The 27293-nt window shown below is 37.1% G+C and overlaps 1 protein-coding gene across 1 annotated transcript in view; it reads left to right on the plus strand.

The window, feature by feature from the left end:
- LOC104691989 (guanine nucleotide-binding protein G(q) subunit alpha) overlaps nucleotides 1-18402 on the plus strand; it is a 118676-nt gene extending 100274 nt beyond the window's left edge. Inside the window, exons 6-7 of the mRNA XM_039566658.1 lie at nucleotides 7195-7348; nucleotides 10809-18402. Of these exons, the coding sequence (XP_039422592.1) occupies nucleotides 7195-7348; nucleotides 10809-10999 (345 nt within the window). The 3' untranslated portion in view covers nucleotides 11000-18402. The remainder of the gene's footprint in view (nucleotides 1-7194; nucleotides 7349-10808) is intronic.
- The last annotated feature ends 8891 nt before the right edge of the window (nucleotides 18403-27293 follow it).

A 27293-nucleotide genomic window follows, 5' to 3' on the forward strand; every position in this document is an offset into this window, starting at 1 on the left:
CTTGAGCAACATTTCCAATAGCCACTGCACAAATCTTTCAGGAATTCAAGGGGTCTCAGACAAGTGGAACAGGATAGACGATGGGAAGAAGGGACATCTGACTGAGTCTCTTATGGAAGCAGCATGGAGCTAAATGCTTCAGGAAGAAAGCTGGTCTTAAAAATGTTTTGTCTGAAACATTGCCAACAGGGGATGATTAAAGTGACTTAATAGCCTGTAAATACAGTGGCCCTCAGTAAAACTGTTTTTGACTTGGTGTTCCTATATCATGAGAGCTGAAAGCAGAACTGTTCGTTTAGAGAGGTAGGATCTAGATCCTGAAGAGAAATGTTCAAAGCTTGACTGAACACAGCCATGAGTAGAATGGTACAATGACAAAAGTTTTTCCTGCTGGGAGCAAGGAGTTATACCTGATGACTTCCACATAAAGATCCACTCCAATGTAAATTCCTCTTTTATTCTAGAAAAAACTTAGTGTTTTCTAGACATGCAAAAAGAGGGGTTTTTTCTGTTTCCTTGGGGAGCATCTTTGAAGTCATGCCATAGGTTTTACCATAGCTTCTTTAATACCCATGAAGAACCCTACTTTATTTGACAGTAGATATCTGCATTAATGTAGTTACCTTCACAGTACTTGATTTACACTGAAGACCTGTCTTGCAGTTTTATCAGATGAAGGCAAACCAGGATATTAGGAAAATTAGGGCTTCAGTATCTCAGCCACAACTGCAGATTGAAACTGAACGAACTTCGTAGCGTGGTTTTCTGCAATGTTTTTGTGCTTCAAGTAACTGAATAAAGGGACTGTTCTTCTGATTGATGGAAAATTTTGTTATTTGTAGATTGTCACACATAGAAAGGATCAGTGTTGCTTGGTTTGTTAACAAATATTCCATTAAAATCTAATTTATTAAAATTACATTAAAATAATTACATGAAACCCAGGATAGGTATTTTTATTGTTAGCTCATTTGCATTTATACAGGTATGGTGATGCAGGCACGCATGCTTACATTTTGAATCTGAACAAAAGTACATCTGCAAAACAGATGAGCCTAGATGGAAGTTGTGTAGTGTTCATTTGTGTAATACATTAACAGGTAATAAACTGGTACAGTGTTCCAGTCACACTTTGTTTTGTTGTGGGCAAAATAAGAAATGGCACGAGGCTGCACAGTTCTGAGTATGTTTACTCTTCGCAGAGGCAATTATCTGAACAACACATTTCATTTTTTCATCAGAACTCTCATGCTGTTCACATCTGGGCGTGCTTCCACTTCTCTTCCAGCACTCTGTGTTCCTTATTCACAGGTTAGTCATACATGGCTTAGCATGAAGGCTGAAAGAAAACAATTCTGGGATCAGAGCACTTCTCTCTTTCTACACCATAAATAAATGTAATGCTTCAGTTGGCTGGTTTTTTCATCAACAACCAACAATCCAGAACAATTGAGCATATGGCAGAGGAATAATATAAACTCCCAGTTAGAATTAAAATCCTCAAATAGTCTTCATACTTATTTATTTAATTATTTTTCTCCATGGGAAATCAAATCTCCTGAACTGATTGTTTATTTAGATACTTGAGAAAATAGCACATTAACTACCTGTGACAGACCTCATTGCTGGATGTATTGTATCTGTTCATACCTGTCCACACAAATGCATATTTAGTTTTGGTTTGTGGATGAAAAACCTTTTGAATGTAAACTGTCAGTGCTGGGAAAGATTTGCATTAGGAAGAGTCAGAGACTCGCTCTCTTTTATTAAAGTGTGTGGTTCCTAATGAAAATGGGGGACTGAATGATCGTGAAACAGCATACAGAGGCTGCCAGAAATGCTGCTGGTAAATGTTCCTACATTTATAATCGATAGCCAATTCTGGCATTCATGTTTTGTCATGAAAAATAATTTAAGAGCTATTTTTGCATTTAAAAAATACTTGACAGCAATACTTGAACCACATTTTATGACTACTTTATAGACCATTTTTTGTTTGGACAGTATTTTTGTATTTTGATGGTTGTTGAACATGTTGATTTGATGAATTTCAGCTGCCACTTGCTTCATCTGTGTCTCTTCTAGGTATATAAAATTGCCATGTATTTGCATGTGCAGCGTTGCAAAATCAGTTTTTTGGAGAGTTGAGAGTTCTTCTTCCAGGTGATTTAAAAATACAGTTTTCACCTACAGAGATGTCTTCCCAGTCATCTACCAGAAGCTGTTTTTTTCAGGCTAGTTTACAGAATGCTTGAAGACAGTGAACAAAATAAAGGAATTATTCCTGAGCTCTGTTTGAAGTGGCCTCTCACGGCACTTGTGTTACTCATCAAAATATTTGTACAACCATTGCAGTTTTTACTTAGGTGACTAGTCATACCAGTAGGGCTACAAGATTGTGCTTCATACTGGTGGCAAAAATGTGAAGCACTTCCAATTTTGATACTGTATTTACTTTTTTACATAGTGGAGGACTCTGCACTTACCTCCCACTTCCTGATTTCCTCTACTGTTTCCCTGCTTTTGCGTAGCAGCTTTATTAAATTTTTAGCCAGGAAATACACTGTAGGTCCTTCTGTACAGCTTGACATTGCTTCTATGAAAATAACTGCCGGAAGTCTTACTTGGATAATGGAGACACTCCTAGTTAATACAGAGTTGTACATAATAAACATTCACAATAAAAGGTTTTGTCAACCAGAATAATAGAGTCTATTACAGTGACACTAACCTTCTGAAATACTAACCTGTGCTTTTTCTGAAGCTCTCTTGCGTCAGTATCTCATTTTCTGCAGTTACCATCTCTGAATTCCCTCTGACTCAAATACGCATTTTTGCCAGCATACACAAGTTGTTCACTGAAAAATGTGTCGTTTACCTCCTCCCCACCTTCTCTCTCACTGCATTCCAATAAAATGTAGTTCCTCAGAATCTGTGAAATCCTAATTTTTTTTTAACAGACGCTACTTAAATTGCTAACAATTTCTTAAGAGAAAAGCAATTGCTACATTTTTCGTTCAGTATGTGAGATACAGTACCCCCACTAGATGCCACTCTAGATAATCATAAAGACAATAACGGGTGAAGCTCCACTAATGCTTCTCTGTTGTTTCAGATTAATATTGTACTTAGTGTTTTCTGTCAAAGCACTGTTTGTTAGCTGGGAAATGCTGCTTTCCCTTCACTGGGGTGCCAGGTGATACAGCTCTTAAATGCTGTTTTAGCACTCTTGCAGGTATTCTTCAGGATCTGACAATCGAGTGCTTATAAATTATTTAAATTTTGTTATTTCTGTAATTGCAGGAGTAATTGCATTTTTTCCAGAGCAACAGATAGCAAAGAGAATTTCAATATTTACATCTAAACTAGAAATACATCATTTTAACAAGAAAACTGAAAGTATACATATAAAAATAAAATTGGAAGGAAGTGTAATCCTTTTTAAGCCATTAAAACTTACTGAAGAGTAAGTTTGCATTTGGATAAAATATGGGAAAACGTGGTTTATACTTCTGCTTGTATTTGTGTTAATGTTTAATGGTAGTACAGAAATTTTCCAGCATAGAATCTGTTACATAAGGTACATAGTATAAAGAAATTTCATTTTATTTTTGTTTCATAAAAACATGTATGTAATCATAAAATTGGACAGTCATGTGATTAATTAGTAAGTACAGCGTTTTTTCTTGATACTTACTTAAATATTAGAATAACTTGGTCCAGGAGTATGTATCCTGTTTATAGTTAACAAATTCACTATTGGAGTATGTCTGCTGTATTTCTTACTCTGTTTCATAATGATATTTTTACATTGGACTGGCAACTCTGTCACATTGTATGGAAGATGGAAAATTTTATGCTGGCGTCTGTATATATCCTAATAAGAAAAATAGAGGAACAGCTGGTGATATCAGTATGTTTTTATGCAATTTGGGACTCATTGCAGACAAAAGCAGAGCAAGGAGGTTGCCCAGGCCAGCAGATCTTCAGGCATGGTGAAAACAGTAATCCTGCTGCTTATTTTCCATGTGCAGAGCCAGGGGGGCTATGATGAGTTGTTGCTGCTGCTGTTGAAGGCTGGCTTCACTGCTGACAGTGGCTGTCAGCTACTGAGAAAGTCTTGAGCCAGATCCAGCTGCATGTTTCTATATATTACTTATTCAAGTTTTCTACCTGCCGCATTTTTTGTTGAAGCTGAAACAAGATTTTTCTGGAAGGAATTTGGTGAGATGGAGCTGCTCAGAAAAGGAGATTAAGTACTTGAACAAACTGTTAAATGCTGCCAGCATGTTCTCCACTGTTGCTGGTTTTTTGGTTTATTTTTTTTGAAGAGCCACACTGTCTTGCTTGGTTTGGCAAAGCTTCCTTCGTGTTGCATCTGACAGAAGGTCAGATCCCCAATGCTGGGCTCTTTCTATACTCCTTGTAATCCTATCCCTACTTCCAGTAAAAATACTATAACATGAAACTGGTTTTTACACAGGAAGTAGTGCATCCTGTTAATGAAAACTTTTTTTCAGAACAGTAGTTCAACCATGTCATCTTGTGATTAATCAAACTGATTAAAAATATTGTGGCACTAATGTTGCACATATATTTAATAAAGGAAAAGAGTGAGCATGCAAAGGAGTGAGCTATCATTAGAAACAGAAAACCATTTTAAGACAAATTTTAGAGGATAATAAGCAATATTGTTAGAGGAATTAACTCTGGCATAAAAATTGTTTTTATCATCTGCTGTGATATTCATAAAAGTTGACTTGCTCTTAAAAATTGGATAAACAGAGAGATGAAAGACAGCAGAAGGTTAAGCAGAGATTGATTAGTCAAAAAATTAATCACTTAAAATTTTTTTGTTAATCAATGAATCATAGTAAAATAAAATAATGAAGCAATTTTAGCATTTTAATCTGTTATGGCAAACTGAGGACCTGTATTTCTTTATACAGCCAGATAAAATTTACTTGAAAATCTCTAGGCCATCTTTCAATTCCTGCAAAATATCTGCAGACCACATGTCTGAATGACAGGATATCAATATGTCAGTTCACTGTCCTTAACTCACAGTTTGCTTCAATTTCTCTTTGAAATAATTTGCAAAGGGTTTATAAATGGGATTTCATGGTCACATAATCTGTTGGGAGAACCATGAAAGACCCAGATCCAATGTCCTGTGAAGACAGTGTGAGAGACCTGAGCATGTTTAGTCTCATGAAGAAGACACTGATACTTGCCAACAAGTATTTCTGGAGTTGTAGGTGTGCCGTGGAGCTGAACTTACTGAGTTCATAAAACAGTTCATAAAACAGTTCATGAGTTCATAAAACAGATACAACTATACTAGGTAGTTTCCATTGCCTTTCCTTAAGGTCTTGTTCAGAGAAGTCGTCTTCATAAATGTTGAGAAGAAAATACCATCATATTAACAATTAGTCTAAGGACTTAGATTTTATGCTCAGCTATGTTGACATTAGAGCTTCTTTCCTTTCAGAATGAAATCCTGGCACTACTGAAATCAATATGAGTCATGAGATCTGACTGCATGAAAGCAAATGTTTTATTACTCCATATTAGTTTCTAAATATATAAATTCAGCTATTTACTTTCGTGCATTACAGAAATATGCAGTAAAGTTTAACAGACCAAATCATCAACTTCGACTACAAAATTGAATTAGTTCACTATTTGTTTTTTGTTTTCCTTTGTTGTTTTATGCTTCGGGTTTTTTCAAGTTCCTATTCATGTTTATGTTGGCCTCTCTAAAATGCAAATTAACAGAAGTAAAGATACACTTACGGCAAAACTGTCTGAGTTATCTGACAGATTGTTGTATGTCTCAGCAACAGCAGAATCTGCAGGATTCACATTCTTGTCGTTCTCTGGAGCCCCATTTGGTGGTGAAACAGTCTTTTTTAGGGGCTGCAGCTCCAAATAATAATAATAAAAAGAGTAAGTTAGTTCCTATGTTTCAAACCATATTTTTTCTGACTCTGTATTAACCACATCATGTCAGCCTAACAGTTCAGAACTAATCGAATTGTAACATTAATCTACAATGACAAAAGAGCGTTACAAATAGAATTGTAGGCTTCGCTGCTATTTCAGCTATAGTGCAAAGTCATTTCAGGAGCAGCCTAGGAGTTAAAGGTAAATCCAGTGATGTTGTTACCAAAAATCAGTAAAAATGAAACTCCTTAGCCCCAGTGTAGCATTAAGAAGCAGGCATTCTTTATTTGGCTGGACGCAGGAGGGGTTAGTTCCTCCAAATACCGTGTATGTTGAGTACAGGACATTTTCTGTTTATGTACTATATGTTACATACATATGCATTGATTGTTCCAGAATAAACATACATATGATAATAATTTCCCCAAAACCCTTGACATGTCGTCCCTCCTCTCTGCACATGCATTCATTTGTCCTGGGGGTCTCTTTGGTGGTTCCTGGTAGTCAGTGACCCCCACAGTCATACCTGACTGCCTGATGAACTGGTAAAAGTTAGCATAACTGGGCTGGCTGGTTGCTTTCCAGTTTTTCTTCCTACAGAATGAGCATTGTGTGTTTCCATAGGCCTAGTGGGTTTTGAACAATAAGCATTGTATTAGCCCACCAGGTGCAAACAATTCCTCATCTGACAATGTTAGAAACAAGGTGAAAAATCTACAATTTTTTAAAATTCTGTGTCATAAACCTTTGGTGTTGACAAAATGTTCTCAGGTTTCAAATTTACTTGCAATTATTTTTAAGCTGATCTCTCAGAATTGCTTAACTCCATATTCAAAATCTGGGAAAGGCATGTAAAATAAATACTGTTCTTAAACCTTGAATTGGTTGTCTTTTCAGTGTTGTACTTGTCCCTACCATGAATCACTTGCATTTCAGTAACTACCAGTGTGTTGACTGATTGTAGCTGTGCATATTTGGACTTCACAAATGTACCTGTTACAACTTTCATGTTCATGACTAGTATTTTGAAGAATACTTACACTTAACTGGTTGACTTTGCAAAAGGGGAATGCCTGAATATTTAATTAACTGCTTGCTTATTACTTTAATTAATTGGATCTTGTATATTGGTAGGAAAGTGCAAAACAGGAAATGAACCCTTTCACCAAATGAAGTAAAAGTGCATGAATTTATTTAAAAAAATAAAATTTCATGACCACCAAAATTCTGCTCTCTTTTTTATTCCAGAATCGAATGGAAGAAAGCAAAGCACTCTTTAGGACAATTATCACATATCCATGGTTCCAGAACTCTTCAGTTATTCTGTTCTTAAATAAAAAAGATCTATTAGAGGAGAAAATTATGTACTCCCATCTAGTTGATTATTTTCCAGAGTATGATGGTAAGTATAATGGCATCAGAGCTCATTCTCTGTTTACACTGTAGTAATGGCAAATTGTGCTAGTCTTGTCCAAATGCTAGACAGATCCTTTGATATATTCCTTAAAAAAATATTTTAAAATTGTAAAATGTAATTGAACTTTTGTGAGATTTTTAGACTGCTAAGATTTCATTTTATACTGTAATTAGTTGTGGGTAGGATGCCAGAACCTTTATTGGGAAATTTTTGACTTCTAGATGAGTATTGTCATATTGGTAGTGAACCACATTTTGTCATTTTTCATAAGATAAGGGTGAGGGTTTGAACTGAAATACAAGTGTTAAATAGAAACATATTCCTCAATTGTACATATAGTCTTTTGTATTTTTGATGGTTTTAGGGTTTGATTTTGTATAAGATTGAATACCTAAGGGGAAGTGTCAGAGGCTCTCTGTAACACTCAGAGAAACTAGTACCACCCCTTACACCCTTTTATTGGTATCTTTTAAAATTGTGTTTTAATTTTACATTAATTAGGTGAAGTTAATGTGCTTGTCCATAAAAAAAAATTGTGGGCTGTGTAAGTGTTTCTACTAAAACTGTACTTTCAGAAAGTTCTCATGGGAAAAGCTAAGTATTTTGAGGTCACTGAGTGGAGGAGGCCTTGGTAACAGAGAAAAATCAAACTTGTATAATAAGAGGTCTAAAGAACTAAATGTTCCTATTTTTTAAAAAGAAAATCGATCTTGTCCCGCCAGGAAGGAATAGCTGATTGGGAAGCTGAGAAAAAGATTAAAACTCTCATGTTCAAATATGGAAAGTAGTAATAGGAAAAGTGTGCATTTTGTTTTCCGTTAAAGGGAAAGAGAGCAGTAAAAAGCCTGCAGGATCAGATAATATTATTTATGAGTCAGTGTAAATTTAGTTTCATGGTGCTGTACAAAAGAGAACTGGCAGTTGAATAGAAACATGCTTGTTCTTTCTAGTTTACTTCATGTAACAAGTTTCCTAGATAACATCCCAAAGGTGAGAAGACCCTACAGTCTGCTCTGTTACCTCCTTTCAAATGTTGACAAAACCTGTGTAAAATGCTTGTCCAGAAAAAAGAAAAAGACAGAACTCAAACTTTGTTTCTCCTGTCTTTGCCATTGGTGAGGGGAAAAAACCATTATGGACTAGTAGGGATGTGGGTGTCAAGACCTGCAAATCTTCAAGAATATTTTGTTTCCTAATTCTGTAGATCTTGTAGGACCTAACTCCAGAGACAAAGTTTGATTTGATTACTTCTGGTGGCAGGGTGGGGTCTGTGGCTTCCAGAGGTCACCATGTGGTCCCCTCTTCTGTCCCAGCACACTAGGGATGTGGGAAGTTGGAGATCTGAGGAAGGTATCAGAAATAGGTATTTTTCAGCTGGGTCGCTTCTCTCATCCATTTTCCTGCAGAAGAGAGAAAGTAGCCTAGGTATGAGAGCTGCTGGCCAGGGTGGCAAATTGGACAGGTTAAATTAAGCTGAATTCTTCTGCACAGTGCATTTGTAAGAGCTTTGGAAGGGAGGCTGAGCCATGCTCCTAGGTCAGTGTATCACATGAGGACACGCTTTGCATGGTAGTACTGGAGAACTGACTCACAGGCTGGGAGAGGGAGAGAGGACAAACACAAAAAGAAGCTATAGTTGGGAGGAAAAGAAGAGAAAAATATTGATGTAGCATTTGTGTGCAGATCTTCATTGTATCATATAGAGACATGTTGAAAACTGCTGATTAGGGAGAGCTGTGGGCAAGAATGCTACTAACTCATATGGTAGTTCTTTTCTAAGTCTCTTACTTATATCTGAACCACTTTGCAGTCTAGATTTACCATTACCTCAGTCAAATAAAAGTTGAAGTAACATAAAAGCAGAGGTGTGCGAATTTGGGTATGTCTTTGAATAGCCCAATAGATTTTGAGAAAACACTGTGTGTAGCTACTGTGAAACTCTTTAACAAAATTCTAGGAAACTGTTTAAAAAACTAAGTGATTTATTATAAGGAAATAATGTCTTTGGAAGCCCAGTACTCACATTTATTTGTACTATTGTGAGACTTGTTTATTGCTGCTCTTTATCTATAGAGTCTGGTTGACCAAGCTGAAAGCTAGAGCCAGTTGTGTTTTAGAAGCTGTAGAAGTGTTGGACAGCCCTCTGTCCTGCCTCAGAGAGCTTATGATCTGTTTACATCTCTGAATCTCAGGAAATGTGTCATCTGTGTGTGTATGTGCATGTACGTATATCTGTTCACATGCATACACCCGTGCACTGCAAAAGCTTATTCCCCCTCCACATGGATTTGCAGCACGCCAGAAAGTATGTGCTTTCTCTTCCATACATTCCCTTCCTAAATTTTATAGTTATGCAAATTGGAAGTGTTACAAATTTTAAGCTAGAAGTATTAAAAATAAGGTGTGTTATCCATTTATTGAAACATGTGGACAAGTGCTGGGCACCGAACTATTGGTTATAGAATTACTGAAGGACAGAGCTACACATAACAGCTGGGTGCTGCTATTTATATTGCTGTATAACAACAGGACTAATGAAGAAAATAGGAGGAGGCGAAAGCACAGAAATGTGTGTTCTGTAGAAAACCACGTTTCACAAACAGGAGAGCATGGGAACAATGACTTTTGGTGGCAGCACTAGAATAATGGAACAGAGTTCACCAGCATGTGGCTTATGTTCTTGCTTCTGCACTGCTCTTTTGTCTGTAAACATGAATGAATCTTCACTGTTCGAGGCTGGAAGTAATTACTTTACCTTCTGTGATCTTTTAGGCTGAAAATATAGTTTGGTTAGATTGACTCTGTCCTTCTGAGAGTTACAACCTTAATTTAGATCTGATAGGATCATTAACATACATAATTTAGATATCAACTGATTGGTTAGAACATGAGCCTTTTGCAGGCAGCAGTTTTAGCTGGAGAGCAGCTGTGTATTTTATTATCACTTTAAGTAAATTAAGTTCTATTGATGACAGTGTCAGACCAGGTTCAGGATATAATTCCACTATGCTTCCTATTAAAATCCATATAAAACTAGTAAATCTTGCAGTGCTAAAATCAGTATAATGTAATATAGTAGGTTTAGACTGAACATTCACCATTTCTACAGACATTTTAAAGATGTAATTATATAGCAAATTTTTTTGTTTTCATTCTGTGCATTTATAAATCACCTGTTTAAACAGGTAGGTGATTTATCTTGGTGAAGAAAGAAGCTAGTCAGCAGGAAAAAGCAGCTCTGACTTGGTGAACTTTGGAAATTTCCTTCCTTCTTTATTTTTAGTAGTTCCTACCACAAGGAATGCAGCCACTATATATTTTTGATGAGTAAAAGGTTCCCCATCTTCTCTTATGTGGGGACCACAGAGTAAGCCTTTCTTATTTTCTTTTAAGGAGATTGATGCATTAAGTTTACTTTAAGAAAACTGAATTTCTCTTCTTGCAGGACCACAGCGGGATGCACAGGCAGCACGAGAGTTCATCCTGAAGATGTTCGTAGACCTGAATCCAGACAGTGACAAAATTATCTACTCTCACTTCACATGTGCTACAGACACAGAGAACATCCGCTTTGTCTTTGCTGCTGTCAAGGACACAATCCTACAGTTAAACCTAAAGGAGTACAACCTGGTCTAACTGTACCTGGGGCGTCCTCTGAAACCAACTTCCCATGATTGAAGATACACAAGAGGGACTGTATTATAATCTGTGAAAACAATTTGCATAGTACTAATTTATTGCCGGCCTGGACTCTGTGAACATCCACAGAGTTTGTAGTTAATATTATGATTTTATTTAAACTGTATGGAGGAAAACCAAAAGATGCTGAAGTACATTCACAGCACATTTCCTCATTTTTTTAGGCAAAACCTTGTGACGCAATGTGTTTCAAATTTGCAGTCGTACATTTACAAAGAATAGCAGTTTTTTGCTATTGAAGCAAAATCGAGCTGGTTTCCTCTTTCCCTAACCCTTTCTCTCCCCCTCCTTTCCTACTCCCCTTATCTTTTAAAAGGTACAATGGCCTTTTTTTTCCCCAGTTGCATTCCTGGGGTGAAATATTTTCTGTTGAGAGATTTGGTCAGGAAAATACTATCATCACAGTTTAAGTCATCAGTCATTCTAATTTTACAGTATGTACTTTCTTTGAAGGATCAAAAAGTATTGATACTGTGATTTTTAAATTCTTTACATGGGTGTCTTCATTCTGTCTTCACTTCTGAGACTAGAATATTGGAATTGCAAAACAGAATTACAGTTGTCTGAGGATAATAAATTTAACCGTAGTTTTACAGTTAAGGAAGGTGCACAGAAGACAGTAATGAAGTAATTAAGACACAATCTGGGATGTACATGGAATATATTAGAATCTCTTTTTAATTGCCATGTGCCATTTTTTTTCTCTCTTCTTTTATTCACAAATGCCAAATAGAAAAGTCAGACACTACATTTTCCCTGGTGGCTACAGCCTGAAACAGTGTTTTTCTCACTTGTGTGGGGTGTTTTTTCTTAAGTTAGAGCTTTTTTAAGTATTCTTTTTCCACAGTCGAAAAATTGTTTTTATTGTACAAAATTCATGTTGCCAAATCTGGCTTATTATAAAACCAATGCGCTTGAAACATAAGATATTGAAATGCCAAATGGATGGGTTGGGAACTGACCTGACTGAGTCAACTGCCAAATGATTGACATACACAGTTTCAGTTCATATGTTCCCTCTTTTAGAAAGTGTACCATTTTCTAATGCCAAAACCAACATGTAAGTGAATATTCTATGAGGTGTACCATGGACCCTCATGTAGTCATGTAGACAGTTTAGATCTCTCATTTTGTCAGAGATTATGACATGAGCTTGTTTTCTGTAATAAAGTCAAGGCACCTTTAGTTGTATCACAAGAAGTTATCGATGAGACATCATGTTCAGGAACCTTTTTTGATAAGGTTGATCGTTAATTGATTCACAGGCATTTGATAGGCTTTCATGCAAAATAGCCTCTCTCAATGTTCTTTAGAAGAGTTTTATAAATGTTAATGAAGCAGTGAGAAAATCATTCTTGAAATTTAAATGTGCAATTTTTTAACAACAAAAATGCAGCACACGTTGATGAGCCTTTATGCTGCAGCTTAGGTTGAAAGGTGTTTTTTGACCAGGTGCATGATTGCTAGCAAGAAAACTCAAGACTTCAGACATGTAATTGGATTGATTATCTATAATGCTGACTAGAGTTGGCACTAGAGTGCACTTAACACAAAAATGGCTGCCACATAGCAGCAGATGGGAGGTGGAAAAAAGAATGGCTTATTAGTTGATTACCAAAGTTAACAATAAATACTAATGAGGCGTTTTTCATCCTTAACCCTCCCAAATGCAAAAGAACAATAATAAGAACAGTTGCTATTTTTTGCTCCCTCTTAAAACACCTCGTAATTTAAAACTGGTTGTAGGTATAGTGCAATTATGAATGCTATAATCATTGTACATACATATATATATATATATATGGCAGCATCCATATTGGCTTTGTAATCATTAATTTTTGGCAAATTGAATGTGCTGTATTGATATGTATCTATGTAATTGTATGTCTTATAGCTAATTCACATTTTAAATAATGTTATTTTATTTACTTTTTTAAGAGAGAAGAATGTAAATTTTGTCAGTTTATTTCTGACTAGGGATTTGTTGTTGTTTTTATTTACAAAACAAAATACTATAGTACAGAGCGGTACTAGCATCGTGCTGTATAAAATCATTTGCACATTCCTGAGTAGAAGTAAATTGGAGATACCAAGACAGAGATGATTTACATTCAAAAGAGTGCTCAAATCTTGTCAGGGCTTTATACAGCTGTAGAAGACCATCCTATTAGAAGAACTTAGACCATTTTATCTCATATTGGAACATAAGCTTTAAATATAAATTTAATTTTTGACTGATTTGCATTAGGTTACTTTTACTTTTCTAACAGTCTTTATTGGAAAAGTAAATTCAGAGATATTTCAAACCATTGTACATAAGTACTAATGTATACATGCTGTTGCCCTAAAAATACCATGGTAAAATGCAAAACATCAGATCAATCAATCAGTCTTTCAGAAACTGCGGAAACCTTAGGTATAAAAACAACAACCAAAAAGTCACTATTGTTAATGATTTTAAGGAGTTAAAGTGTTTTATTTAATGAAGCTAAAGCAGGTAGATTTAGATTATAAAAAGTGACACTGACATTCTGAATAGGGGATCAGAGCAGTGACTCTTTGTTACATACAGCTTAACAAAATTGGTCCTGATCATGCTGTAAATGGAACAGAGCTTCTGTTTTCACAGTTCCGCTGTTGATACTATCTCTTTTTTTAACCTGGGAATACCTTGCCCACACTGGATTCAGTGCTAGAAATGGAACTGTAGCCAAAAAAGGAAGAAAAAAAAAATAAAAAAAAAAAAGAAAAGAGGGAAAAAAAAAGAAAAACACAATGAAACAAAAAGCCACACTAGACAGTGGTGTCTAACAAAAGTTTTGGGGTTTTTAATTTGTTTTGGTTTTTTTTCTTACGGGATATTGGGAGGAGGGGGAGAAGGAAATATGGTTCCAAGTTTTGTATAAAAACAAAACAAAAGTTTACTCATGCTTTATAGTTATATTGTGATTGCAAAAGTTTTCAAGAGTGTGTGCCACTGGGCCATTTTCTGGTATTTTTAGGTGAGTTGAACCTGTGGCAATGTTTAGATCATTTGAGCATGTTCTGGAAAAAAAAATATTTGGCATGCCAAGGCAAGCTTTATATGAATCACCTAACACAGCATTGCAGTATGACAGTTTACAAAACATTTTCTTTTTAAATAACACAGCTGTTCCCACTTGTAGTATATTCCATTGTGGTGGTGATGGTGGTGTTGTTGCTGTTGTTTTAATTGGTGGTTTCTACTATGCCTTATTAGTGCTTAAGTCCAGAAGTTTGTGCCTCTAACATGAAGCTGAAGGCAAAAACATCAAGACAGAAACCCTTTTAACTTTGCCAAAATGATGTGTTTTCTTTGAATGTTATAAATGGGGGAGGAGGGAAGGAAAATGTCTTGGGAACCTGTGTATTCTAAATGTTCACTAGCACAAGAAAGCTGTAATACGTGTTTTACAGAAACCTGGAACTTGCCTTTTTCACAAATGAACTGGCGCTGTCCTTACAGATGTAGGATGATGCAGCTATAAGGGCAGTTTACTTTTTATAATTCAGTCTCTTTTGATTGTCAAGGTGTATGGACTGTACTTTTTAATCATACTGCTACATGATTGTGAATCACTTTTTAAAGTTTGGAAATGGAGAAGAGACTTTTAATGCTGGATAACAGTCAGAATTGACTGCATGATTTGCAAAAACTCTATATGGGGGAAAAGGGCTGCATATAGATACTGCTAGACTCCCAGCCTTGAGTTGTAAGGTGCAGAAGACTTTCAGATTACTCAACTTCATGACCCTTTCCTTGCTAAACATTCTTCACAAAAGAATGAAATATTAGGAGAAAACAAAGACATGTTAACCCACATGAAAGAAATAAAGTATAGACAATTTATTACATGTGCTGCTATTCTTGGAGCTCTGTGCATAGTTATCCTGCAGACTATTACATTAGTGAACTAATGAAGTGTTCACAGCATATTAACAAGGCCTACACATGACCTACCTCTAGTTAAAAGATCAGTAAAGTAGATATGTTTTGGAGAGACTGACATAAGTAAGTTAGAAAATCTAGATGTCCTGGTATTAAATTAACCATGGTATTTTAGAAATAGACACTTTTGCAAATACGGTCCCTCTTTTGACATAAACCATAAATTTAATAGACATTAAACAACTAAAGCCTGTACAGCTTGTTAGTTTAATAGAAATCTTGCAAGAAAAAAATCTTTAGTTTGAGAAGTGGAGCTACTGATATTTCCTCTATTTTGCCTTTGGTTATCTATAGCATTTTGAGTTCTATCAGTTAAACAAGAAATTTTTCTATCTAGCCAGTACATTGGGGTCACAATGTAGATGATTAATGAATTTTACTGTAAGTATGTCTTGAGCTTTTTCACAGTAGTCATGCTGCAGGTAAGAAAGGAATAGAGATTTTGAAAATAGATTCAAAAAATACATCAATTTTAATGTAAATCAGTTGCAGGGTTTTTTTCTCTCAAAATACAGTTTAAGCTGATTCCTCATTTACCTTGCTACAGGAAATCCTTATCTGACCAGTTTTTAATTTTTTTTCTTCTAAGGAAGGTGTGTCAGATGCATTTTTAAACTTAAGAGTATTTAAAAATAGCATTTGCTGTTCTAAAGTGTCACTTGCATGTATTGTGTGTTGCTTGAGGGACAGAAATAATTTTTGAAAAACTAATACTGTACAGTTACTGCCCCTCAGAAATGTTGCTGGTTAAAAATACAGTATTTTTGGCCACATCTTCGTACTATAGCATCTTCATTCCTTGTAATTTAGTTTTTCTGAAATATTTGGGCTTATTGTTCCCCCAAAATGCTGCTTATTATTGTAAATGTTGGATAAATGTATTACTCCAAAATTACTTTCTAATTATACATGCTCCATCATCATTGTCTAAATACTAAAATTTCCAGAATATCTTTATTACAGCCAGATATTCAAAAAATTTAGGGTTTGTTACAGTGGAGATGGTTGGTAATTTGACAGTATTATAAAAGGTTTGGAGTTTTTGGCTTGTCTGAAGTGGAAACTCATAAGCATGGGAGAAAAGAAGTAAAATGTATGCCTAAGGAAAAGGAAACTCAGACTTTGCAGACAGTGAGGCAAATTTCTTAAGGATTTTGGATGATTGCAGTAGTACTGCAAGGGCAGTGTGTTTCTTAGATCTTTTTGTTCACCTGTGTCATGATAGGAGTAACAGCAAGAGGCCTATGTGCTACTTTGCAGGAGTTTGAGTCATACCTGGTCAACAATCAGTAGATCTCAGATCTTCATTACTGAAGAAAAAGTATTTCAGGCAAGTTGCAAAAATCAGTTTGGTCTCTTTTAAGTAAATAAAACAGTTTAAGTAAGATTCCTGGAGTGCAAACAGTTTGCCTAAGCAAGGACTAGAGTCAATGGTTCCTCATTTTTCTTTCCAGTTGCAGAATGTATGGGAGAAGGATCAGTCAGTGGGGAAGGATTTATTTTATGTCTGTGTCTCTGTGAAGATAATGTCAACAAAATACAGTGTCAGTTGTGACTTTTAGATACGTGAAATAGATGTAGAAACTGTAACTGTGTGATAAGTTGTGCATACTTGTGATTAAAACCTTTCCTCAGACACTACGATCATCTCACCCAATTACCAAGCACTTCGTAGGATACTGTCCCAACCACGTAGGAATTCCAGTATGTTTATAAACTGCCACAAAATACACAACTGCCTCAGGAGCACACCTGGTATCAGTATCTGAGATGAAGGCACCAGACCCCCTCTCACAGCTCATTACTACCAAAAGGATCTACCCTCCAAGACCACCTCTGATCCTGGTTTTCATCTGCTGGGAGCTTTCCCTCTCTCTTGGGTCAGCCCTGCTGCTTTGCCAATGAACTGGGTGGAAAAAAAAAAAAAAACACCTTATTTTTGCTCTTCTTGCTTGGCTGCTTTATTAGTCTAATTTTCAGGGATTTCAGCCAATTTGGCTGAACAATGGTTCCAACAAGTGGTAAGCTGACCAAGTGGAAGAGGTAGAATTTTGTTGCCAAGAGGCTTAGAAATGAGGAAAAAAGGGAGTAACACTTTCCTCCCTGTAAAACCTAGTCCTGGTGCTGTAGTATCTAAACCCTTTATGCACTTCGTGGGCTATTAGCTATTCTCGCTTGGAAGTGTTGCACTTTTCACTTTGAAAGGTCTCGATTGCATACTTATTCTGAAAAAAAAAGAAATTACAGAACAAGGAAAACTCTCTCTTGCTCCCCTTTAAGAATCACGAGTTTCTGTGTACATGGACTAAATGCAACTGTAGTCAGACAGCTACCAACAAGTCAAACTTAGTGTTAAGGGTGGAAAAATACAAGAATTGGGCTTTTATTCATTTCACCAAAAAAAACCTCAAAACAAAAACCCAAACAAAGCAAAATTAGTTCTTTTCCAGTAAAATCTAAAAAAAAAAAAAAAAAAAGTTTTCTATCTTATTTAAAATGCTTTGTTGCTGGGCATGACATCCAAGGTTCACTGTGTCCTTGTGCAAGGCTCTCCTTTCTCCATTCACAGTCATCTATCACACCCATTAATTGCTTCCTGCCATCTGAAGAAAATACAGTATTGCTTTATATATGTGCACTCTGAAATACTTTCTGATCCTTGTGAATTAAATGTAAATTGGTCTGGTAAAATTCAACAACTGATGATGTGTAGTACAGCTGAAGAGGAACGCACTTTCTGCTTAATCTTGTTTCTTGTTCCTCCTGCCATTTTGTTCTGATTATTTTTTGGTATCCTTCCTTTATCCTGTTTGCCACAAAGAGAAAGTTTCTTGACATACCAGATTCAATTCCGGTAGTCATTACACAATTGATCATACTGGCTGCATTAAAGACAAACTGTGAATAAGAACAGCTTCAGAAGGTTTCTGTAATCAGGGGCAGATCCAATTAGCCTTTTGGACAGGCATTTCAGAAAACAAAACCATAACATTATAGCTGGAATACAGTCGATTGAAGGATGTAGTAGGCAAACATGGGCCAAATTATGCCATTTTAGCATGTTATTTCGCATTGTCAATAGAGAGCTGTTTTCTATGATGTTGCTGAAAATTTGCCTTTTTTCCTGCAGTCCTGTATGAGGTGGTTAATGCAAGGATCAGGCTGGCACTCAAGTGAAGGGATGCATTAATGCGACAATAAGTTCAAATGTATTCTTGCAGAGACTATTGCATAAGATTACTTTATATGATGCTAACAACAAAAAAAAAAGATTACTTGCATGCAGTAAATATTTAAGATATTGCACTTTTATACATTTATTATAAAGAGGAATCACTCTCTCCCTAAAAATAAAAATCCATTTATCTCACGATGAAGTATCTGGAGTCTCTTAACAATTGTCAGTTACTTGTGCACACAAGTGTGATTATTGTATACTAGAGGTTAATTAATCTGTTGTCACATGCTGCAGAATACTTGGTTTATTTCAAATGCTGATTTTGGAAAGGCAGAATAATATTTTTATTAGTATCTTGGTGACTACTTTTCTCAGCATGTTTTTAGGAGAACCCTCACAGTTACTGATAAGACCTGATTTATTTTAGCTCAAGAAATCAACTGATTTCGTATTCATTATCAAGGTTTTTCTTCAAGTGCTTTAGAACTTCACTGTTTTATCTCACTTTGCTGAAGTTAAACAACCTGAGTGTAATTGAGAGGCAAAAGGCTAGGTATAAACATAGTCAAATTTGATACTTCCCTTGCATAATGATCTTTTAACATATAAATCAATTACATGACTATAATTTAGCTGTTGGAGCTCTTCCTCTTGAATTGCAACAGGCTTTGGTGGTACTAAGAAGAAATCAGTTTTCCTTATATACATAATCATATTCAGATTCTTTACAAGATGTCGGAAGTGTTCAAATAATGTTATGACTAATACATGTAAAAACAGCTTAATTGATTTTTGGTATTATTTAATATGGTCTAGAAATTGTTTGAATCTCTTGTAAGCAATTATAGAAATGGTGCTACAAGTGGAAGATTTCTGTGGTTATGGATTAAACAATTCTCTTTTGATACATATTCACATTCATACATGCTGATTTTATTTCTGCTAATACGAAACAAAAGCAACTCCACTGTAGATAGCAAAATGTAATCCTCGGTTAAAAACCAGGAGAGCAAAACTTTACATAGCTAGAAGGTAGATACTGGGCTTAACCGAGATGATTCTGTACAATGTAAATGAGCAAAACAAATCTCCTAAGCAGAGAAAAGTTTATGTAAACTGAGAAACCATTGTGAGTCATTTAGATGACCGTTCACTTGTTCAAGGTTAAAAAAAAAAAAACCAAACTGGGCTTGAGATACTTTATTAGCATCTCTCTAAGAGACTTCTTTAAACATTTTGCAGTACAAAGTAGTGCAGGTTAAAAGTTCTTTCTCCCTTACTCTCATGGTGAAGACTTGAGTAATACACACTCATACTCACAATACATACATTGCAGCAGAGGGCAACAGTGTAATGCTCCAAGGCATGGAAGGCAAACCTTACATCCCCAGTCATGCAGATGAAAATGATTTTGCTAGTTTACCTGCAAAATACACATAATTTAATTATTTTGTCTTCTCAGTAGAAAATATTATTATGGCCTCAGTATCCTAGCACATAGTCTTTTTAATTCTTTACTCTTCAGTTGTTGAAAATAGGAAAGAGTGGTTGTTTTACCCTAGGCTACAAAAACAGCTTAATTCCTTTCCTGAACTCTCTGTCATTAAATGTCCTGATGTGCTGTCTTTAAGAGCCATGAGTATGACCTTTGTTTAGCCTTCTGTTGCACAGCAAGCAAAAAGACGGGTCCTAACCATGAGGAATTAATGAAAGGGCAGACAAATTTAGCTGCTGCAGATTGATTTTCTGTGATCTATTCATATTGGCATAGTCTTTGCTTTCAATAATTCTGTGAGCAACACAGTTTAGGAAAATAGTTTCCATTGTCTGCCTGGAGGTCTTTTGAGTAAAAATTAGATTCCCCTAACATCTATGAAAAAGAAATCGGCTTCTTTTAACACTGATTATCTGAAAATTCCAAACATTAACTTGGTAGGCAAAGATCTGTAAGTGACAGAGGTTGAAGCTTTAAAAGAAAGTGTATATTTCCATCACTTAGGCTGACAAGGCATTATTTAAAATTCTTATGGGTACGTGGAAATTGCTATTCAGTGCACAGCAGTCACCTTGGCCTGTTGTATCACCTGCGAACGCAGGGCCCTAAAGAGTGGAAGTTTTATCAGAAAGTCTGGTGTTTCTTCATTCAAAGCAAGGGCAGACCTGCTGCTGCTTTAGTGGAACAAAATTTCTCTGTGACAAAGACAACTGTTTTCTTCCTTCTCCCTATTATTTTTGTTTAAAAAAAACCCCGAAAACAAAACACAACAACACCACCACCACAACAAACAAACAAAACCTCCCAAAGGAGCTGGGAAGACTAATGACACACTGGACACACATTCCAGACAACAGCTTTCAGCCATGTTGTTTGAGCCTACAAGTGCCCAGTAGGTTTACAAATATGACCACTGGCTGTTGACGTTGAGTCTGTAATTGCATCAAGCCTGTAATATCAGGGGGATTTGATAAGTAGTATCAAATATGTATGTACTGTTCCTTGAGATGCCTTTCTCAAGTGGCAAGAGAAGAAGTAGGTAATGATAGATGGCCATTAACCATGTACTGAGATCTATGGTGAGAGCAGGCAGGACACTGGATTGTGAAGCATCCAAAGACCAAAGGTAATGGTGCAGAGGGAGGGGAATTTCTTTCTGTGCAAAACTATTTGAGTAACCACTTACACTTAGGCCAAAAGTACACTGGGAAAACAGCAGTGTGGAATACATCATACCACGTAATAAAAATACCTTTGAAAATAAAAATGGTAAAGTCTAAGGCATTTTGCCAAGACTTCAAGGCTGTCATTAAAGAAAACACAAGTTGAGAATGTATCTGTGCATATCTGTGCATCTCCTAACCATAAGTTCAGGAGCTGTGACATTTGGAAAATGGGGTATATAAATCATGACATAAAGAATTCAACCCTAAGCCAATGGTAGGCCACACAATTTTACTTCTTTCATTAGACACAGGTACAAATGCTTTTAAGTATATTTTTCTATTTGTACATGCACATTTCTACTGGCATAGCAAGCATATCCAGGCATTTTGTGATGTCTGAGAGTGCCCTAGTCTTACAGATAATGCTTACCTATGAAAAGAATTTTCAGGAAGTTACTGTAAAACCATTGTAATTTCATAGATGTTAATGAAAACTACAAGTTGTATTTTGTTTGGTTGGTGGTTTTTGTTTTGTTTTGGGTTTGGGTTTTTTTGTTGTTTTGTTTTTATTTTTGCGTTAAATTAAACAAGTTTGTTTTAAAGGTGTTTTCTTACAAGAGCCTGACTTCCTTGATATTTTACGTCTAAGGACAGCTATGGTTTTGCTGCTGGCTGAAGGGGATTATGTTTCACAGACTATAATGATAATGAGGAAACCATGAATGCTGTGGTCAAGAGACCAGAAGTACCTTGCGAGAGCCAGGCGCCTCTCCTGACTCTGCCTCCCTGCCCTCTCCACAGAGGAACGGGAGGCAAGAGAAAGTGGGCCGGACGCTTCCTGGCTGGGGCTCGTGGGAGGCTGCGGAGGAGAGCCGGAGCTGCCCGGGCGGTGCCGCCCGCGGGGAGCGCGGCTGGCCGGACTCAGCGGCGGGCGTGCGGGCGGGGGGCGCTGGGAGCCAGCCTCTTGGCCCCGACCGCCCTCTTAACCCGCTCTGCCCCACTGCCGCTCGCACGGCAGCCCTCCTGGGCTCCCCGCACACTAGCCGCTCGCCCCTCGCACAGAACCGCGGCCCCACGCCAGCCTCACCATCCCCCTACCTCTAGCTGAGCCATGCGGGACCACCACAGCCCCTCGCTGCCTCCGCGCTTCCCTGGTCGGAGTCGTGCAGCATCACCCAGCTCATGTCCCCCCGCCCCCGCACATACACACACACCCCGCTGCTCTGCAAAGCGACTCCCGCCTCTCTGGCGCTGTCACCATCCGTCCGCTGCCGTCTTGAGTGAAATATCCACGGCGTCCATCTGGCTGCAGGTACTGCCCTGTCACACACGGTGACAGCGGGGCTTGGCAGAGCTGTTAGAGGTGCTGGGGTCATCCTCTCGTCCTCGGCATCCTCTCATCAGTCCAGGGATGTTCTTTATTTCTCCAGATGGGAACATGCAATAAGCTGGGGTCATTTAGTCATGCTTACTTACTTAGCCATGACTGCACAGTAGGTGATATTCACTGTCTGTCCACGTACCTGTGTACGTATGCGTGCATGCATCTGTGTATATGTATGTATGACTTCAGAAAGTTCATGCAATTTAGAATCAGAATCCTTCAGGTTGGAGAAGACCCCTAAGATCAACCAATGAGTCCACCTGGCCCACCCACCACTAACCCATGTCTTTAAGTGCCATGTCTACTCAGCTTTTAAATTTCTCTAGGGATGGTGACTCAGCCACTTCATGGGGCAGTCTGTTCCAGTGCCTGACAACCCTTACAGTGAAGAAATTTTCCAAATATTCAGCCTTAATCTCCCCAGGCACAACTTGAGATCATTTCCTCTAGTCCTGTTTCTTGTTATGTGGGAGAAGAGACTGACCCCCACCTCACAGCCTTCTGTCAGTTGCAGAGAGCAATAAGGTCTCCCCTGAGCCTCCTCTTCTTCAGACTGAACAATCCCCATACCTGGTATTTATTACTGGCAAGAGAGGAGAGTTCCTGGAAATAATTTATGTACCTGGTACTTCAAAAATGCTGGTTTGCAATAGCTTGGGAAAATTTTAAGTGAGGTATGGAATAAAAAGAAGCACAGAGTTCTGCAAAGAAAGACCACAACTTTTAAGACATTTATCAGATTAATAATGAAGATTCAGTAACAAGACAGATATTGCTGTACGTTCATTTTTTACTCAATAGCAAAGGGAAGTGAAAGGAAATACAACACACAGGAAAAAAATCTAGTCATAAATCATCAGAATTCAAGGGTAGAGAGTACAAAAATTGTTAAAGGGAAGTTTAAATACCAAAGGATGAGGTAGCAAACAGATACTTTTGAGTACATTAGAACAATATTAGCAATGTTATAGATCCTACTTGGTTTTACCCAAACAGTAAAACATAAGTATGAAGAAATTAAGAAGCAAGCATACCAGATGCCTATGTCTGGTATATGTCTGAGGGGAGCATAGCAAGGTGCTGTCAAGTGGGTATGACTAAATACTTTCTAATCCATAAGGATAAGTGTAAAAAATACTGAGTAGAAATTAAAACAGGCCCAGGTAACCTGCAGCCAAAAATTCCAAAAATGTCTTGTTTCATTTAATGTAAAATTTTAATAAATCAGGAACTCCAAGAGAATCACCAGAAGAGTGGAACAATGCTGGTGTTGTGCTACTATCAGCTGTAGTTTAGCTAATTAAACACTGCCAACAGTGAGCACAAGTAAACACCCTGATAAATTTTCAAAAATATTTGCTTAATGTTACTGAGTGCTTTATCATAAACTGCACAACAGTGATTATACTCAGTCTTCCTGTTCCAGCTCTGCCATATTTATGATGTGATCCAGTGGAATTGCTCTCCTGCTTTCCATGTACAGTCAGTGGAGCACAGGGAGTAAAACCAGTCCATCCAAACAGACTTTCATGGGAGGTAATGCAGTTATTTTTAGTGAAGTTTAGACTACTAAAAGATAATGTAAAAGTGCAAAACTTCATTGTATTTTCCAGCTGTAGAAACATGTATTAAACAGCATTTAGTCCAAAATGTTTCTGTCACTCTGAAGCTGCCCTTACTTAATTTATTTTTACCAGCATTATAAAATACATAAACCTCAGAGGAGACTGCTGCTGGGGCATCGCTCTAACAGGAGATGGTGAGTTTAAGCTCTCTGCAGATGCAGAAACATTTATGTAACATTAATCTTAATTAGTGGTTTTAATAATAAAAAGATGGGAATTCGTTCCTCATACCTCAGGATTGCAGACTTATAATTGATGTGCAATAAGCTCCTTTATTCCACCACACCATAAATCTTTACAAAACAAAAGATTAGTAAATCTTAACATCAGCATAAACATGTGGACTTACTTGGGAAAATTTTCCTATGTGATCAAACCTTTAGAATTTACAAGAGGTTCTGGACTTATCCTCTCACTTATGAGAATGATAATATGAAAAGTGCTTCCTCATTTGGTCATCCATAATGACTTTTTTACTTCTCTCAGGAGATAAGGTACACCAGGAGTTTTATTTAGCTCTCATAATTTCTTGTTTGTTTGCAGTGTTAGGATAGTGGATAGCTCCGCATTGCCAGATGAGATTAGCCTACCATACAATTAAATTAGCAAAATCTGGCTATGATAAGTCTTAGACACCTGGTAGAAAGAAACCTGGGCTGCTGCTGGTTGTTTTAAAAGTATTCCTATTGCAAGGACAAGTTTTCCCTTTTGAGAATTAGACTGGTTTGTGATTTTTATATAATTAATTATTCACATTCTGAGTTCTACTCTAATTCATATCCTTTAGCCCAGGCATTTCTGTTGAAGGGTATGTTAAGCAGTGTGCACTTGGAAGGTGGTTGGATCTGGGATATTTTTCACTGCACCAGTATTTGTGGTCATTGAACCTGTCAAACTAGTTTGGGCCAGTAAGAAAGTTTCTCTGAGTCTACTCCTTTTAAGGAGTGCAGCTACTGTGAGTTACTGAGCAATGACATGCACAAAGTACACAAAGTGCGAAACAAAATTAAAAAGTCAGCTGAAATAAAACTTTATCGAAGTGTAAAATAGCAAAACAATAGAATAGCAAAATAAATAGAAACTAAACCCACCACCGTAAAGAGAAAGCCACACATTATGTTAGAGCAAAATTAAGTTTATTTTAATCTCCCAATTTTGGAATATGCATAACATTTGGGGTCTGTTTCTGTTTGAGCATCTGTGTCCTACATAGCTGTCTGCTCCTAAGAAAAGTGGATATAAGCCACTGCCAAATAAAAATCTGTATCCATTTTTTACAGGTTAAAATGACCATGCCCTATGAAGGCTCAGAAAAAATAAGAGATTTCTCATTTTTCAGTACTTCTTGAATGAATGACTGCAGGATTTCTCATGGTGTTCCACCACTACTTTCGCTCATAGTAGGTATGAACATACACATAGCTAGAAATAGTTAGGAAAGTGTATATGTTAAGTTAGGAGTAAAACTAAAATATTATTGGTATCAAGTATTCTGCCTTGAAATTCTCTCTCCATATCAACAATACCCAAAAAGCTGCTGTGAGCCATAAAAAAAAAAAAAAAAAGTAAACATTTAAAAATAGAAAAACTGGCTACTTCCCCACTGAACCTACATTAATACATTTTTGCTTATGTTTTTCCCAAAACATCATCTGCTCCACTCCTGTACTAGATTACCTTTTTTATTCAACCAACTACTTCCATGTAAAGCACATCATAAACTACAAGCCTATGAAACATGTAAGCATTTCCTTCTACTTCCTACCTCTACTCAAAATATCACTTCTCTTCCTGGTTACTACAGAGCAGTATTTCTTGGCCTTTTTGGTTGGTACCCTCCTGGTTTAAAGATTATGTTCATCTTCAAGGAACCATAACAATGGTTCCATAGCAATGGAAATCCGATCAGCAGAAGAGAGCAGTAAATGATTCTCTTGAAGAATAACAATGTGCAACAGAAGAAGAAGGGAACTACCTGTAGCTCTTTTATGATTTTTTTTACAAGATATTCGCTGAAAATTACTTCTGACTATCCTCCATGAGGTCAAAAGTAACAACCACCCAGCTTAACAAAAAGGGGTGATTTACTTTTCCCAACTGTGTGTGAGCTAGTTTTCAGTAACATGGGCATGTCAGACAAGAAGATGTTTGAGTTATAAGGTTTTGTACATCACCCCAGATTTTTAAAAATTTCAAACCTACCCCTAGCAAAACACACATTTTTTCTTTTTAGCTGAGGGCAGAATTTTCACTCCTGATGGTACAATACAATTTATATTGTAATCAGCTCTCAAGAAAAACAGTACTGACACCAACCATTTACATACTCCTTTGTTTTTGGCAACCTTATCAAGATTGTTGTGAGTTCATATGCCTGAATCTCTGAGAGTGGATGTGACTCATTAATGGTGGATCAGCCAGAGGAGTTAAAAGGAAATGGGTTTGATGCTCATATCTGGTCTAGGAAATACCACTGGCTGACAGATATTTCAGGTGGCTGTATTTCTCTTCAGCGGAACTGTGCTGGTTTTGGCTGGGGTAGAGTTAATTCTCTTCACAATGGCTGGTGTGGGGCTGTGTTTTGGATTTGTGCTGGACACAGGGTGGATAATACAGAGATGTTTTTGTAACTGCTGAGCAGGGCTTACACACAGCCAAGGCCTTTTCTGCTTTTCATGCTGCCACACTGGGGAGGAGACTGGAAGTGCATGGGAGGCTGAGAGGAGACACAGCCCAGACAGGTGACCCAAACTGACCACAGGGATATTCCAGACTATATGACATCATGCTCAGTGTATAAAGTGGGGGCAAGGAAGGGAAGGATATTTGGAGTGATGGCCTTTTTTTTCCCAAATCACCATTACCTGTGATGGGGCTCTGCTCTCCTGGAGATGGCTGAACACCTGCCTGCCCATGAGAAGCAGTGAATTAATTTTGTGGTTTGCTTTTCTTGTGTGCACAGCTTTTGCTTTTCCTATTAAACTGTCTGTATCTTAACCTGTGAATTTTCTACCTTTTACCCTCCCAATTCTCTCCCAGTCCTACTGGTGGGAGAGTGAAGAAGTGGCTGTGTGGGGCTTGGCTTCTGGCTGGGATTAAACCATGTCATGCATCAAGAGAGATGTAGCAGAATTTTGAATTGACAAAGCCCACCGGAGCTCAGCAGAAAATATTGACAGTCTTGTAATCTGCACAATTCTATTACTCAGCTACAGAATAACCAAACTGTAAGTAGTGCAAGCTTATTGAAAAAAGTTAGTGAGCTGGAAAAAAAGACCATTAGTGTTTAGAAGAAAGCTTAAGCATATCATATAAATATTTGTTCCAAGAATAAATTTCCCAGAGGATTGCCTGCATTGTACTAAGTTGTTCTTAGATGAAGAAATATATGAACCAGAGTGTGATATGTTGGG

Source organism: Corvus cornix, chromosome Z, assembly GCF_000738735.6.
Source record: "Corvus cornix cornix isolate S_Up_H32 chromosome Z, ASM73873v5, whole genome shotgun sequence".
NCBI classification, from domain to species: Eukaryota; Metazoa; Chordata; class Aves; order Passeriformes; family Corvidae; genus Corvus; species Corvus cornix.